The sequence below is a fragment of the Adiantum capillus-veneris genome, chromosome 27 (assembly GCF_014529385.1).
Source record: "Adiantum capillus-veneris isolate H3 chromosome 27, ASM1452938v2, whole genome shotgun sequence".
NCBI classification, from domain to species: Eukaryota; Viridiplantae; Streptophyta; class Polypodiopsida; order Polypodiales; family Pteridaceae; genus Adiantum; species Adiantum capillus-veneris.
Window position 1 is genome coordinate 131,628,200 of NC_140957.1, and position 17,732 is coordinate 131,645,931.

The 17,732-nt window shown below is 42.9% G+C and overlaps 1 protein-coding gene across 1 annotated transcript in view; it reads right to left on the bottom strand.

The window, feature by feature from the left end:
* Positions 1-17,732, bottom strand: part of LOC147422779 (purple acid phosphatase 2-like) — a 111,263-nt gene that overhangs the window by 41,728 nt on the left and 51,803 nt on the right. Inside the window, exons 4-7 of the mRNA XM_086502372.1 lie at positions 12,320-12,543; positions 11,283-11,421; positions 9,066-9,286; positions 8,851-8,972 (exon numbers count right to left, since the gene is read on the bottom strand). Coding sequence (XP_086358498.1) covers positions 8,851-8,972; positions 9,066-9,286; positions 11,283-11,421; positions 12,320-12,543 — 706 coding nt within the window. The remainder of the gene's footprint in view (positions 1-8,850; positions 8,973-9,065; positions 9,287-11,282; positions 11,422-12,319; positions 12,544-17,732) is intronic.

Genomic DNA, 17,732 nt, shown 5'->3' on the forward strand with positions numbered 1-17,732 from the left:
GAACAATGAGCTTACATAGTAAAGCATAACTCTGCATCTCTGGATCAAGAATCTCCAGGCCACCCTCAAATTTTGGCAAAATGCATGTATGCCAAGCAACGCAAGCCTAGGTAGCTATAGTCCCATTTGAACCTCCAATGAGACGACCCAGTTTATGCAAGCTCTGTGAATGCAGAACCCAACACGAAGCTGTGAACCAAGTGTAGCCAAAAGCAGGTTGGCCACCAAAGCACGACCAGCTAGTGACAAAGGTGACGATGACCAATGACATAGCTTCCAGCCAATAGACTAAAAGACCGGCTGAAACTGCTGCAGTGGGAGAACATCAATCTAAATGTGAAATCCCAATCATGCTTCCCCATCATCATTCCAATGCTACAACAGCCGCAGAGGGCGAACATCAATCTGAATGTAAAATCCCAAATGATGCTTCCCCATCAACACAACCGCAGAGGGTGAACATCAATCTGAATGTAAAATCCCAAATGATGCTTCCCCATCATCATTCCGATGCTACAACAGCTATGCATGTCTTTGGTTCTTGATTTCTAATATCACATGCCCATAAGCTGGCTTCTCGAAGTGCTGAATAGTCTGGTTGAGGCCCTCAAAATTTTGCCTCTCCCCCTCTCTCTCTCTCTCTCTCTCTCTCTCTCTCTCTCTCTCTCTCTCACATGTCATTGTACCCCTTTCCATGTGTTTTTGAGATGATGTATTATGTGATGCAGCTCCTGCTATTGATGATGATGATGAGGATGTAGGGTAGGCTTAATACCTATCCACTCTAGGTACCCTCACTTATTTTTATTATTATGTTCCCCAGATAGTGTACTAGAGTCACGCATGGAGAGACCTATGATAATGGAGAGACCTCTAGTATTTATGATATCTAGGTGGGTTACACCAATCTTTGCTTGTGCCTGATCGACATCAAGAGAGTATTGCCATGGATTTTATTATGGATCTCCCTAAGAATGATGCGATTTGGACCATTGTGGATAGATTTAGCAAGCAAGCTCACTTTATTCTAGTCAAGAAAACGTTCAAAGCAGACTATATGGCTAGAGTTTTTCTAGCACGGAATTTCAAGCATCATGGGATTCCCACATCTATCGTGAGCAATCGAGATCCTCGCATGACATGAAATTTTTGGCGTACCTTGTTTGATAACCTTGGTACGAAGTTAAATTTTCTTCTACATATCATCCCCAAACGGATGGGCAGAGTGAGTGCCAATTCCACGATGTTGGATATCTTGATATCCTATGTGTCGGATAGACAGAATTTGGATTTGACAGTCGGCCAGTTGGTCTTACTCAAGTTTGAGAAGGCGAGAGTAAAGAAACAAGCAACTCGTAAAAGAAGGTTGTAAAACTTTCCAAGTCATACTATGGGCCGTTTAAGATAATTGACCAAGTGAACGATGTGACATTCCGATTAGAGCTATTGCTTGATTGGAGGATCCATAACGCTTTCCATAATAGTTTTACTCTGGCCACATGCGGGACCACCCTCCAAGTCAGCCTATTGCTAAGGAACGCCCTACGGTTGTGGAAACAAATGAGATACTCCAATTGGAGCAAATCATTCATCATTTGGAGCGGCCACTAATGTTTACAAAGATTACAAGTATTTGGGCAAGTTCAAGAACTATTCTACTTTGGATGCTCAATGGATGACCGAGCATAAATTAGCACCTTACCCCGAAATTCTGGAAGGATATGTACAAGCACTACAGTTGAAGACATGTCACACGTGCACATCTAACCCTATGTGTACGTGGACAAGCTACTTCATGACTAGGGTTGGGTTCAGTTCAATCAGCCTAGTTTAGGAAGTGATCTGGCACTTTTGTGAGTCTGTTCGCAGACCATGCATGTCCAGACACTTAGATTAGATGCATATCCTCTAGTTGCACATAGCATGATCATCAGATTTCCATCAAAACCCATCAGGAGCATTTTTACAGTGCATAGACCTATTTTCCCTATTTTTGATATTTTTCACTTATTATTTTTAAGTGACTTTTGTTGGGAACTAGGTAGAGCAATTTTGATAGCCAAGTATATAAGAAAACCTAGCGCTAGCACTTTCCGGTAAAAGAGGCAGCACGAACCGCATGTTCAACAGGCACCTTCGCAGCAGGACCCCCCCACAGGACACCTAGCGTTTTTGGAGCAGGACACCTAGCGTTTTCAACATTGTAGACAACCCCAACGTTTTTGCATTTGCAGCAACCTGGCAACAGCAGCTCACAGAGCAGCCCTAGCGTTAGCAGATTTCCTCAGCAAGACAGCAGATCCATAGCGTTTTTGCATCAGAACCAATATTCAGCCCTAGCGTTTTTGCATCAGCCTGGTATATCAACGTTTTTAATGTTCAGCAGTCAGTCATTGCAATAGAAGTCCCGAACCTCGCAGATCTCACCTTCCCGCAGCAAATCCTCACCGCACGGTCAGACCAACGCAGTTTGTAGATTCAGCCCCGGAAAACGCAGATCCGTTTTCAGCATCTGCGTTTTTGGCGCGTCGTCGTTGCATCGTCGTCGTCGCCTCCTCATCGACATAGAGCCAAAATTCAGCAGATACAAGATTTGCAGATTTCAGCCTTAGCATTTTCAGATTTCAGTCCGTCTCGTCGTCGCCCTCATCGTCGGCAAGTCCAAAGCATTGTAGAGATTTGTGCAATCAATAGTAGACCGCTCTCGCCATAGAGACTGGGGCCTTCGGAGGAGGTTTTGACAACATTCTGGTGTCGTAATCTTCTCGCTCTATCTCTCAGTCTTAGCACCTTCATTCACAGTGTTCACCACTTTGTTTGTGTGCATTGCACTCTCTCACTGAAGGGACGGAAGGCTCTCCCTTCCGTAAGTAAAAGGAACCTTGAGCACAGTTCGGAGCACTCATCTTGAGCAAAGTTCAACATTCACTTCCGCTGCACCTTGCAAGACAATTGTTTTAGAAGCTAGAGAGACATTGCTAAATTGACTATTTTCTTATTTTTTGAGCAATTTCTATTTAATAAAATTAGGATATCTAAATGTGTGCACTTGAACTATTGAGTCAGGAACTCCAGATCTACAAGAATTGATACAAGCCATCAAAACCGGACAACTCTGATGTGTCAGATGATGGGTGACACCAAGCATCATGAACGAGTTGTTCCGTAACTTTGGCAAAAGAGACTCGGCAAAACAGATTATTTGATGCGTCAGAATATGGATGATGGGAACATCGAATAGGGAATATTCCGTTGGTCTGAAGAGGAAATCCGAACTCAGTAAGAAATACACGTAATATGTGTTTGCATGAATAAAGATAGGCTTTTGAGAAGCTTTGAATAAAAGCAAGATGTTTTAGAGTGTTTTCCGGGAAAGCAGATGCTTTCCAACGAGAAAATCTATGTCTGCATTACATATGTGCATGAGGTTGCATCCACAGATGCCTGGAGAGTGTTATCTACGCATTAGTTTTCAGCCCACAAGTTTCTATAGAGTTTTTGAATAGGTTCATACTTATTTTAATAAGTGGTTGGCTACCCACTTATTAAAAATAAAGCATAAAAAGATGCCCCCCTCCTTTGCTGCTAAAAACAACCGACGAACAGCGACCTCTCTCTCCTCTCTACAATGCTAGCACGAGCTCTCTCTCCCTCCCTCCCCTCTCTCTATTCAGCATCCGCACCCACCCACCCACCCACCCTAAAACACCTGCTATTGTTGGCAGAAGAAACAGATGCCCACTCTGTTGTTCCTGTAATCTCCCACGGCCTGTAAAAGCAACGAGGCGTCCCCCATTCTCAATAGTTGTCTCAATGCTACGGCAAGGAGATTCTATCGGGACGGAACTGCAAGTGCTCGTGACAAGCTTGCGTATGGAGGTTGCTTTCCGTGTCAGCGGTGACACGTATTGGTTGTGCATAAGATCTACGCTTCTTTGCTTTTGTGTTTGTGATTTTGTTTGTGATTTTGCAGATACTCCATCGAGGAGAAGGAGCAAGGATGCTTCGGCCTACGCTCGAGGATTTCAAAAAATGGAATTTGGGACGGTTTGCAAAGCTTCTACGCTTTGAGTACAAACCGTGAGGTATCTGAGTTGAGAGCTAGTCTCTTAGGGACCCGAACGGGATGAAAACAACCATCGAGTTTGAGATCTAGAATGGAGGGATTTTCTCTGGTTCTTGTGCTTGTAAAAAGATTCTCTCCATGATAAGATTCTATTTAAGGAGGGAAGGGAGAGACTAGCCCATCTTCTGGTCCCCAACATTGTGTCAATCTTCTCCCTTTTCTCTCTTTGATAAGTTCTATTTATTTTGAACTTAATAATTGCTTGCATGCGCTCCCGTTTGTGACAGAGAGAATGACACTAGCCGCTCAAAGATAGGCACTCCCACCAAATGCTCACGTTGCAACTATACCCAAAATCTAGAACTTTGAAAAAGCAACCAATGGTGACGTGGCTAGGGAACATCTGCAATGGCAGTAGCTCGATGTTGCGCAAATGCCAAAAATGCCCCGCCAATTCGTACCCTCTAAAAGCAAAGTTTATGGAGATAGAGAAGAGAGGAGCAGTTGTAAGCGCCCCGTACTATTATAGAGTCCTTATTTCTTACGTATTCAATTTGTAAAACTTGGAATAATATATATATATATATATATATATATATAAAAGAAACACCAAAAAGAGAGTAGAGAGAGAATGAGGGTTGAAGCTAGCAAAGCCTCTCCCCCGCCCGCCCCCCCCCCCCCCACAAAAAAAAAAAACAAAACAAACCAAAAAAAAAATTGCTCAGCCTAGGTACTTTAGGATTGAACTTAGTTACAATCAACCCGATAGTGAGTTAAAGTAGCTCACAATCACATATCATGCAAGATGTAAGAGGGAATTTCAGCCCATTTTGAAGAGAAGGTAGTAGATCACGTTTCTAGCTTTAAAACATAAATCCAAGATGCACAAAGCATTTAGCCCACATATGCACAACGAGCAATCTTCATGATCATGTCATTTAATTCATTGTAACTGTCGATCCTAGCAAATCTAGACCGCACTCCAAGGCATCAATCCTTTTTGTGTGCAAGTATAACCCCAATATGCATGAGGAACAGGGCTTAAGGACCGATTGGAATGAGGTCGAAGATGTAGTATCACTTTTGGCTAAGCGACAACAACAAAGAAATAAGATGACAGTCAAGCCTCCTCAAGTCCCAAGTGATCCTGAGAGTTCCATAAAGCCCGTTATTGTGGTTCCTAAGAGTAATAAATCCATCTTAGATGATATTGTTAAAGGATGCACGAGCTGAAGTTAAAGCTTGCAAGGCTAGAAGAAAAGGAGCAACCATCCGGCCAATCTCCAAGGCAATGACCTCAAAATCGAGAAGGCATTGTACATAGATGCATATGGTGTGACAGTACTGATCATGCAAGAAGGGATTGCGAAAGTTTCAAAGATGCTTGATGAAGGAGCTTGTCTTCTTTGAAGATGGCAGGATTCACTTGAAAGATGAGAGGATTCATTTAGGTGAAACAGGTAAGCCCTTGGGGACAAACTTGGCAAAGGAGGGATGAAGAAGCTAGTTGAGGACATGGCTACTAACCATGCCATCTCAATGGTTGAGGCAGGCACTACCTTCTTCCCAAACCTTTCACGTTTGCCACTAGCTACACTCTTCTACCTCAATTGGTGAATAGCCCTACTTTATCAAAGACACTCATGAAGTAGAATGTGGAGCTACAAGAATTCCAATTCTCTTTTCTTGTTAAGAAAAGTACTAGGGTTACATTGGTTGACTGACTGACTTACAAAGAAAGCCCTCTTCTTATCAAGAAGGACGCACTGAAGAAGCAGCACATGGAAGCTCGTGACATAGACAATGCCTATTTGTTGTTTTTTGATGGCTTTTATAGGAAAGCGCATGGTGAAGCTTCAAGAGGTGTTGTAATTTATAATTCTCAAGGCATCTTGGTAACCAAAAAGAGTTTGAACCTGACAGCACAAAGCAACAATGAAGCTCAATATGCTACTTTAGAGAAAGGACTACACCTTTGCCTCGAGCTTGACATCCACTATGTGAGGGTAAGAGGTGATGCTCTTTTGGTGATTAAGCAAGTACTTGGGTTGTGGCAAAGTAAGAATCCAAGGCTGCAAAATATGTGTTTTCAAGTCAAGAACTTGCTTAACCGTTTTGAAGCTTGGATTTTAAGGCATATTGACACCTCTCAGAATGAAGAAGCACATGGTGTAGCACAAGCTTTAATTGGCCAATTGTATGTGGCAAGGACTAATTCTCCTCTTTATTTAGGAAGGGAATCTTTGGAGAGGAGAAGAGTATCTACAAGCACATATGCTTCCATCAAGTTCGAGAAATCAAAGAAGTATGCCTTACTTCGTCGTCCAAAAGGTATGTACTGCTTGGTGATACATTGTATATGAAAGGGATTGATCTTGTGATGAAAAAGAGGAAATCTACAAAATTTAGAACAGAATCATGGGGGTTCATTGTGGTGGTCATTTTGCTTCAGAGATCACTTTGCATAAAATCTTATAAGAGGGATATGTTTGTCCAAGCATCCAACGTTATGTTCATCATTGGTGCACGTCCTGTAGATAGTACCAAAGCATGGCAACTAGGGTTCTCAAATCATAAATTAGAGGTACCATGGTGGCGTATGATGGGTTTGAGAAGTGGGCTATTGGTGCAATAGGCCCTTTATCTATCACAGCTCGACGCAAATGTTACATGCTTACTATCAATCTAGGTGGGCCGAAGCCAAAGCTATTAAGAAAATCACAAGCAAATATGTTTCCCAATTTGTATATGAACACATTTGCTACGAATATAGAGCTATTATCTGACAAGGGTCCAGGTTTCAAGGGAGAGCTGGTGGATTATCTATGTGAGAAGCTTCATGTGCGTCCCAGGTTTACTACTCCCTACTGTCCTCAATGTGGTGGAATGAATGAGAGGTTTAATGAAGAACTGACAAGGATGCTTACAAAGATGACATGAATAAATATGAAGAAATGGGATTTAGAGCTACCTTGTGCTCTATGGGCTGCAAGACTGCCATCAAGTCACGTACTAGAACCTCTCCCTTCCATCTAGTTTTTCGTAAAGAGGTTTGCTTCCTATTGAAGTGAAGATATAGGTTGCTTGCTCTTGAGCATTATGAATAGGTATTGAAGAACAATCAAGCAAATGAAAATGAGAAGGTGAAGGATAAAGACATCAAGAAGGGTGACATGGTTCTTCATTGCAATAGCAAGCTTGATAGCACTTCGCAAAAGAAATCAAGTGGCAAGGTCCTTTCTTAGTCTTGAATAGGTTGCTAAATAGCACATATCAACTTGCTGATTTGGATGATACCCCACATAAAGCACGTGTGAATGGCTATAGGTTGAAGAAGTATGTTGTAAGGTTGATGACTGTGGTTGAGTCTTCCTTCGAAGAATTTTCTGATCATGTGACTGATTATGACAATAAAGTGAAGACTCCATCACTTGGGTTACAATTTTCGTTTTCCTATTGCTCATCGTGAATGATCTAGCAGGCTAGGGTGTGGAAAACTTTGTTGCACATTTTTGACACCCCGTTTTCTAAAAATTCGTACATATGGACATGACGTCGCATGTCAAAAGAGTGTGTTTGCTTTCTTTTTGTGGGCTTTTTAGCTTGCTTTAGCAAGCATGTGTACATGCAATGCAAGCTGCTAGTGTACCGCCAACTGTCGGGCTACTATGAGTGTCCATCAATATGTTTCTGGAAGTATGACTTGTATATAACTTAAACACATATACAAACATAAAAAAGTTTAGCCAAATATCAGAAATTTACAGGTCTTGGTCGTCGTGGCTTCCTCATGCTTTTTGATATAATTTTCTACCCTCCACTAGCCTTTCCTACATTTAGTCATGCCATGGCAGCTTGCTATTCGTGCCAATTCTGCACACAGTGGTGCATAGATTCGAAATTCGGTGTCTTTGGAACTTTTGCCAAAGAATTTTTGAGGCTTGAAAGCATCCCTTTTGAAGTTGTTTGGAAGATGCATTCTATTTCCCACAAGGTACAGGATATGGTAACCCTCACGTAGTTTGGTGTAGGGTAAGTGGTGAACGCTTGCATGTTTTTTATCACATGCACACTTTAAACTTGTGGTTGTAAAGAATCAGTTGGTGAGGGGGGAAGTTCTTTTCCTCAAGTGGATTGGTTAGCGTGTGCTATAATTCCATGCCAAGGCAAGTGCCTCTTGTTTCCCTAGTGGTCTTTTGGGTGGGCGTATGCTTGTGAATTCCCAAAGGATTGCTTCCCTTTGAGTTATGGTATTGTGGGAGTTCTTTTGATACGGTTTGTGGTACTAACTTTGTGCCTTGAGCACTAGGGAGACATTGCTATAGAGATGCCCTTGCTCTTGCTTTCTTAACACTGTTTGATCAACTTTGTTGTATTGCATAAGCAAAAACTCCTTGTACGCATGGTTTGGCATCAAACCTCACTGCAGCATAACAGAGATCTTTAATCAAGAAAGACTTGATATGCTAATTTCGATTTACTAATTTGATAAGAAAATCATGGATTGGATGTTAATACTCGCAAAAGGATATAGGCATTTCTATTTCCCACATGCAAGGGTAGAAAGCCTATGTAGCAGATGAAGATATCTATCTGACTATATTAAGCAAGGATACTTTCATGTTTTTCGTGGATACTTAGAACATTAAAATAAGCAACCCACCCTCTCAAATGAAAAAGACAAACTAAAAAGCCATTTTCACTCTCAAAAGATCACAAGCTCTATTTAAAGCACTCTATCACTTGTAAAAACATCAACACCACAAAAAAAGCTTATATCTCACGTTTTCGCGAGTCCCTCAATGTTGCCACCATCTCCAATTGTCACATAGATAGGTGCTGACTTGTCATGTGTAGGTATAGATGGACCATTTAGTATTTCGCTTGCAACATTGGATACTCTATGCTGCAAAATATATGTAACACTTTTGCCATCAAAAAGACTGGTACATAGCATTGCAGTTGATTCTTGGGAGATACAGACATATTCATAACTTACCGATCTTTCGTATGCATGGACATGACCAGAAAATATAATGTCAACCTTGTACTTCAAAAACCAAGTCTCAAACTCTGCACGCATGCCTTCACCCTCCATGTAGTGGGCGGTATTGCTATTATATAAAGGCGTATGCATCAAGACTATCAACCAAGATGTTACTTTTCGGTCAACCCTTTTAAACTCATCACGTAGCCATGTCCATTGAGGAGTATATTTACCTGCATACATCCTGAAGATTAGTCAGAGACGAAAAGTAAATGCATGTGCACAGAAGTGGCCCTCAATTTGTTAAATAACCTGGTTTCTCTAAAACATGACGTGTTTGGAAAAACACGAGAAAATAGAACTTCGATGCAACAGTACATACCAAAACCAATAAATTGTTGTGCTATCTATGTGTGGACTGTCTTTCCAAAAACAAAATAATTTATAGTTCTTTCAATGCTCAGCGCCAATGTCATCGTGCACCAACAGAATGGCGCACGTGCTGGCACACTGAAAACCAATGAAAAATGTTTCCAAGAATCTTCACAGTTAAGATAACCCCTGCTTCATCTCCCTAAACATAGACTTGTAAAGTCTTTTCTATGAAAAGGGGGGATGTCACATGCACACCTAACCCTATGTGCATGTGAGCAAGCTAACTCCTATTTCTAGGGTTTAGGATAATGTAAGAAGCGTTCTGCCACCCTTGTGAGCTGTACGCAGGACGTTCATGTCCAAGTACTTTAGAGTAGCTACATACCCTCTTATTGCACATAAGCACAACCAGTGTCTACTAGGTGTAGGCACTGGGGAGTGTTCCCATATAGTTGCATCAGTACCAAGCCTAGGTAATAACTACATACGAAGCACCTCTTATTAATAGTTCATCAACTTATTAACAAATGATCTTTTAGCCCGCAATTACCAAATCGTGGGATTTTCTATGAGATTGCCCAACCCAGCTCTAATCCCATTTATAAGTGACCCTAGGGTCACTTCTAAAGCAATAAGGCAGTACCTGCACTACAAGCAATCGAGTACCCACAGTACAAGTACCCGCATCACAAACACCTTCAACGTTTATCAGCCATCAGTGCATCGCTAGCCTTATCAGCCTAGCGTCTTCATTTTCAGATTCCAGCCCTAGCTTCATCAGAAAAGCGTAGATTTCAGCCTAAGCATCAGATCATCACCAGCGTTCTCAGTTTTTTTTCCGCCCAAGTACCAGATCCAGCACCCCCAGCGTTCTCAGTTTTCAGCCCTTAGCCTCGCAGATCCAAGCATCTACCACAAGATCCCATCAGCATCTCAGCATCTAGGATTTGTGCATGTGTGCAATTACCTCTCTAGCGATAGAGAGGGGGGCCTTTGGAGGAGGGTTTGGGACCCCATCCGGTGTTAGTCTTCTCTCTCTCTATCACTCACAGCACCTCAGCTCAAAGTATCATTCTCTCTTCTCTCTCAAGTCTTTGCACATCTATCGTGAAGTAAAAGGAACCTTAAGTATGCACTGAGCACTCATCCTGAGCATTCACCATCAATCACTTCCGCTGCACTTTACAGTTATCCTTGGCCAATATACAAATGTTCCAGTGTGAAATCAAAAGAGCGTGTCTAAGTTGCCAAATCACCTGGCAAGTTCTTTATTAATCGAGTAAAGTAAGAACTCATTTAATAGTTTGGCAAGCTACTAACGGAGATTGTGGCAGCTTCTGGTCTGATCTTTTTATCTTGTGAGTTTCCTCTGCAAGTTGTTTAATCTTCACCTACGTTCATGCCCTTTTGTTGCTATGGTCAGGTGCTCTTTTGCTTTCAAGCATATGATTCCCAACTTTCATAGCTCCTAGTCAATATTTTCCCTCTCAAGCTCCTCTCAGGCAGTAAGTGCCTTATTGAGATATGTCCGATATGTTCGCGTGAATTCCCTCCTAATGAAATTGGCATTGCTTAAAAGCTTGTCACTGGGCAACTACCTGACATCTTTAACATAGTCTAACTGCAATCCTAGATAGTTGCAGCATCATCGATACCTCAAGCATACATAACAACTCATGCTCTACTAAGCAGCCAATAAAAGGTTTCTCCCCTGAGAGTGCTTTCAAATCATCTGGCAATTTAAGCACTAAGCCCACAATAGAATTGAACCCCTGACGGCATAGCCTGCAGCGAATGTTGATCTGAGGACCACCAGATTAAAGAGAAAGCACATGAAGAGTTAACACTACTTACCATATGCAGAATAGCTTGAAAGGATGATAATGTGGGCTGATGCTCTCCGAACAGCATACCACAGAGATGATGTACTCTTCGAAGCTAAATAAGGGGTGGCATACCGATGCAAAAATGGCTTAAATGGCTTTGTTTCACCCTGAAATTTGATATACAAAAGAAGGAAATGATTTAATGCTCTCTCTCTCTCTCTCTCTCTCTCTCTCTCTCTCTCTCTCTCTCTCTCTCTCTCTCTCCTCTGCCCCCCCCCCCCCCCCCCCCCCCCCCACATGCACGACACTGGTCAGAATATTGACCATGGAGGAGATTGATGAGATCCGCTAGCAACCAATGATGAATCTCCTATGATTTAGCTCTTTTGAGGATTGTACATCCTGGTCATCTTGTATCAGCTCTCGCCCATTATATTCCCACATGCACACCCACATTGTGTTTGTATTAGTCCCCCCAGTCACTACTTTCACCCCCGTACTCATATCCTACACAGTTCCAGCTAGCTGCTTAGTTCCCATCTAGCAATTAAGATTTTAGTTTTTCACTTTACTTTACTCATTTATTTTTGTACCCAGACATTGTATTAGATCCACCAAGATTGTATCAGTTTGGTCTCATAAGTCATTTTGGCCTTTTGAAGACGTTTAATGTAACATTTCATTTCGTTTCTCTCTCGGGGCCAAAAAAGGGCTGTATTCTGTGTACAAAAGAGACCTTTGGAGATGCTCAATGGCCTATCATCCAGAGGAAGTACAAAAGCCATGTGTAGGCTATGTAAACACCAAGGTGGTGTGTACAATGAGTGTAAAATAAACCACTGGAGAGGTGCCGATGTGGGCATGATCCCGACTGAAAAGAGCTGACGATCTCACCCATGTGTGAAGAAAGACGCATCGACGCTTCATGAATATGAGTGTAATGTTACACAACTTTATGTGGAGTTCACACATACATGCAACCATATATAAACATGAACCCCCTTTATTCTTTTGAACTTTTGAAAAATAATAATTTTGAAATGAAAAGAGAGTGCAAAAGCATACAAACTCTGGTCTGAATTCAATCTCATGGTTACCAGCTGTCCAGATCCACGGCTGATAAGCTGTACTAGGCTCAACAAAGCGTCCCCAAGTGTCCCAACGCTCTCCATTGTCAAAAGCATAATTATCAGCGTAAGAAAGATCGCCAACATAAAGAACAGTTTTCCCACTTGACGTTTTATAGTGCTCAAGTGTCTTTTGTGAATCATAGGTTTGACCCAAATCTCCTGCAAGCAGGTGTGTGTCAATCCTCTACATTCAGAATCCTCTTACAATGGAAATATAGGAGAGTCGGACAAATAATTAAAAAGTTGCCACGAGCAGCATTGGTGGAAAGATATAGGCAATTAATCAAAAAACAATGTGAAAACAAAATTGACACCAAAAGAACAAGCTTTTATGTATGAAACGTTATGGCTCTTCCCTACTTGGCAAAATATTCCTGTTTCCTCAGTTTCAAGATCATAAGAAATAAATATAACAAACATGAAATATAGTTAGTTTCAGCTGCTCGCTGCTGCTGCCGCACGCTCCCCGCACCTACACCTGTTCCCCCCCCCCCCCCCCCCCCCCCTCCCCCAAGCGCTGCCAGCCCCCCCTGCTGCGCACGTTGCCCCTCCCTGTCGCAAGCCGTGCCATCTGCGCCCGCCCTCAGCCCCCGCTGCCCGCTGCAGTTTCCTGCCCGCCACGCGCTGCCCCCACCCTCTGTCGCTTCCCACCCGCCCCGCGCTGTCCCCCTCCCCCCACACACCTCTTTTCGCTCATTACTCCCCCCCCCCCCCCCCCGCTTTTCGTTCTCTGCCCATACTCTCCCCAAATGTTTCTTTCGATAGTCTCTGGCAGTGCTGGTTTCTTGACAGTGCTAGTCGGGTTTTTTGCAGAGAAGTTACTCTATCCACTCCGTCTCCGCCAAAGCAACACACACAGATGGAGACTCAAGCTCCGCCACCGAGGGACTCTGATGAAGTCCCCTCGCCCGACCCCACTGAGCCCACCATTCGACTTGACAAATAAGTAATATAAATACCTAAATTTTAAAAGCCAAACTAAATAATGGGATCACATTGGGCAGTTCACTTGAGATACCTAAAATTTAACAAAAACCCCATTTCGCATGACCCACTAATTCTTGGATAGAATTTGACTTTTGTTCAAGACAGTATTATCACGAGGATGTGGCAACTGTTAACTATGTCACGAGGATGTGGCAACTGTTAACTATGTCACGACATGGCAACTGCAACTGCCAAACTTAGTTGTTGGTTTCTTTTAAGTGATTTTTGTTTTATTTTTGAGACCCTCTTTTTGAAGTTGCAATGGTCGGACATTGTATGGCCAATGTGAACGGTAATTTCACCCGCAGACGGGAAGTGGGTCGGCACTAGAATTCGTATAGTAAGAGGGTGTCTAGGCTCAGTTCAAGATCATGTAGGTCCCCCAGTCGCACTTAGCAAGTTGGTGGATACTAGGAAGTGAACTCAATAAAGGCACAAAGTCAAGGTGGGATCACCAAAGAAAGATTACCCGCATTTTTGGATGCGGTCCCAATGGGGATAGATGGTCAGAAGACCAAAGGGAGCCCAACAGAAACATCTCCTAAAAATTAGGAAACTGCTATTTTGGGCCATGAAATGTGTTTGCGTCATTACCTTCGGAATGACAAGGGAACAATTTACGACTCTGCCACAAAGTCAACTGGGCAATCAGTCATGAGATTTTTAGGCGGCAACCCCGAAACGGGAAAATGCTTGTAATCGTGCCAAGTGGCCCATTTTTGATGCACTTTCCTCATGCAAGAGAAGATAGCGCTGAATTTATAGCTGGAAGGCTAATTTTGAGAGTTCTGTCATAGGTTAAAGAGAAATGCGCCAACAGGCTGACGTAGCAATATACGGAAACCCGCATAATGCGCTGACTGGCTGACGTGGCACCGTACAGACCTCCGCGTTTTACGCTAACTGTACGAACAGTATGGATGTGCTGCCAGCTTTTGGAGATTAATGCTTTTGAGTTTGAGAAGCGTTTGGAGATCAATTGCTTTTATTTTCAAAAAGCTTTTGGGGCTCTGCGTTTGGGCATCCCTTGTAAGAACAAATAAGCCCAAGGGCCTCACTTCTCAGGGCATCTGGACGCAGAGATTGAGAGTGAGCATCCACACGCTTTTTGTACTTTGCACACAGATTAATATAAAATAAATACCGAAAGGAGCGCCAGTCTTTGGAGCCAATACCTCTTGGCACGGATTTCGGAACTACGCCGGGCCGTGTCGTCTTTTGTGAATTGTTTTGAAGTGAATCTCTGTTGTGTCGCCGTAGAATCTTGACTTGGGGTGTCCAAGTTTGTTACACCTCCAAAGAAGGCTATGTCAAACTGCTAGATGAAGGCCAAAGCCCTCGGCGCATCTCAAAATCCAGAAAAAGATTCAAACTTTATCGATTGTCCATGTTCTTTAAATTCTTTTGCGTTCTTGCTCTTGTCTTCGAGGGCTTCTTCTTTGCATAAAACATATGGTCATCGAAGTCCGAACTGTTAGAGGATGACTCCTCTGTAGAGCTATCAGAAACTGGGCGGAATTTGAGTTTCTTTGCCTTTTTCTTTCCCTTTTCGAAGCTTTGCTTTTTGCTTCGCTTTTTGCCCTTTCTGTCCGCCTCGCTCGAGTCAGAAGAGGTAGAAGAACTGTCAGAAGAAGAGGAAGAAGAAGAACTGGGTAGTCCCTCAAAGCATACACGCTTCTTCTGCTTTCTTGCGAATGCAAAAGAAGATTGACAGCCCAAATAACCAGGGTAGTCAGTCCCCTTCTTGCGCTTTTTCAATTGCTGGCCCCAAAGACTGGCGCCCCCTTTCGGTATTTATTTTTATATTAATCTGTGAGCAAAGTACAACTGAGCCCGCGGCTCAGACTCTGTGTCCAGATGCTCTGAGAAGTGAGCCCCTAAGGCCACTTATAAACAATTGACAAGGGATGCTAAAAGCAGAGCCCCAAAAGCTTCAACTCAAAAGCAATAATCTCCAAAAGCTACCAGCGCTAAAAACAGCTAGCAAAAATCGCGGAATTCCGTACAGTCAGGCCACGTCAACAACCAGTGCGTTTTCCGGCCGTCCATATAGTCAGCGTGATTTACGGAGATCCGTACAGCAGCCCCACGTCAAAAGATTTTTCACTTTATTTTAATGTCCCTGGGACCCCCTCATCCCTTGGTCTTAAGTTGGGACAACTTTATTAGGGTGTGTGTGTCCCGGGTGGCTCTACCACGTCACATTTTGTGACACGTGGCATGGGCCTAAACCCTGGCAAAAGAAGCAGAATAAGTTTTACCAACTTACTGAACTCATCCTAGTGACCCACAAGGGTTAGGTAATGGATTTCGACCGAGGGGGCCCAAAACCTTAAAAATAAAGCCTAGCACTAAAACTTGCGTATCAAGCTCATGACATGGAAGGTTGTACAAATACCCGCGAATTGCACTACTAACATGGCAGGGCCGTACGGATTTTCGCATTTCACCGCAAGCCCTAGGGATGCTAGCTTTTCGAAACCATACGCTTTTTGACTTGATGCTTTTTCATGTAATTGCTTTTGGCAATGTCAAGGGCCCTTAAAAGTGTGATAGGGCCTCTCCTCAAGGAAGATTAGCTTGGGAGCTTTTGAGAGAGGACTTTCGAACCTTGTACTTGTGCAAGCGTAATAATAAAAAAATACAGAGAAGGGGCGCCAGTCAATGGTCATTGGGGCCAGTATCTCTAGGTGCGAAACTCCAACGTGCCCTGTCGTCTCTTTCTCTCACTTTTGTTCAATTCTTTCAGTTTTTCTCACGTGTGCTGCACTAGATCTTTGGCTTGGAGTGTCCAAGTCTATTACAGCTATCTGTTTTTCTCTCAAGTCAGTAATGAAACAAAAAGCAGAGTACATAAAAGCAGAAACTATTCCCGCAGAAAGATTTTAAAGAAGCTCTTGAAAAGAAGACAAACCAGCTAATGAAAAGCTTAAAGCACTCTTAGAAGAAGAGCAAATCAGCAAATTTCCCGAGTTCTCTGGTCGGAAATCAAGGTGGCTAGAAAATCCAAGAAGCATGTTCGTTTCACAGATGACCCAAATTTTTCTTGGTCTTTAGAGAGTTCCAATAGTTCTTTGTCCTCTAGTTCCAGTAAAGACAAGAAAAAGCGGAAGAAGCGGAGAAAAAGCACGAAAAGCAAGAAAGGCAGATCCTTGAAAAAGTCTAGAAAGCACAAGAAGCAATCTAGCAATTCAAAAAAGGAGTCTCGTCTCTTCTCATAGTTCAAATGGTGAGAAAAAGAGAAAGAAAACCAAGGAGTTCAAGGATGGGAGTCAAGTAGTCAAGTTTGACACGTTTTTCACACTATCAAGACACCCATCGAGCCCTTGAATTCATACAACACTTTGACATCACCTTCTCGAGAGGCCGTTTCTCGGAACGCTCCAAGATGCGAAAAGCAGCATCTTACTTAACAATAAATGCACAGACATGGTGATATACTATGTTGCTGCTCACACAAACGGGAGTGCATAGCAATATCGAATAGACTCAGATAAATAGAATTTTTCACTTAATAATGAAGCCAATTGCTATAGAGAGAAAGAACGAAAAAGAAAGAAGATCGACACGGTACTTGGGACCAGAAGATGAGCTAGGTCCCCCCCCCCCCCCCCGCGCCACGTAAGAGTATCTTTATTACTAGGAAGAAGTCTATACAAACACTTGAAACGAACATATTACCACGTACGTTTTGGATCAGTCAGAAGCCTCTGCTTCCTAATACTTAGGGCAGAACCCTCTTCCTAGGTAGTAGGAACCTCTTCTGTTCCTTACTCAAGATCCTTGAGAATCAAAGTTTTCGCCTCTGGATCTCACCTTCCATGCTCAGGGCCCGGTATCCCTATATCACTTTTGCGACTCCATTCCTACAAAGATATTAGCATCAACGCTGCTTTCCTGGACGGTGGATCTACTCCCTAACTCAAGGTGCAAAACCCCTGGGCTGATCTCGCTCTAGTTCCTCACAGCGTGTAAGGTGCAACAGAAGTGAATGTTGAACTTTGCTCAAGATGAGTGCTCCGACCTGTGCTCAAGGTTCCTTTTACTTAGGGAAGGGAGAGCCTTCCGTTCCTTTAGTGAGAGAGTGCAAATGATCACAAACAAAGTGGTAAGACACTGTGAATGAAGGTGCTGAGACTGAGAGATAGAGAGAGAAGAATACGACACCATAATGTTGTCAAACCCTCCTTTGAAGGCCCCTCTCTCTATGGCGAGAGCGATCTACTATTGATTGCACAAATTTCTACAATGCTTTGGACTTGCCGACGATGTCGACGACGACGAGACGGGCTGAAATCTGAAAACGCTAATGGATGAAATCTACAAATCTTTATCTACTGAATTCTAACTCTATGTCGGGG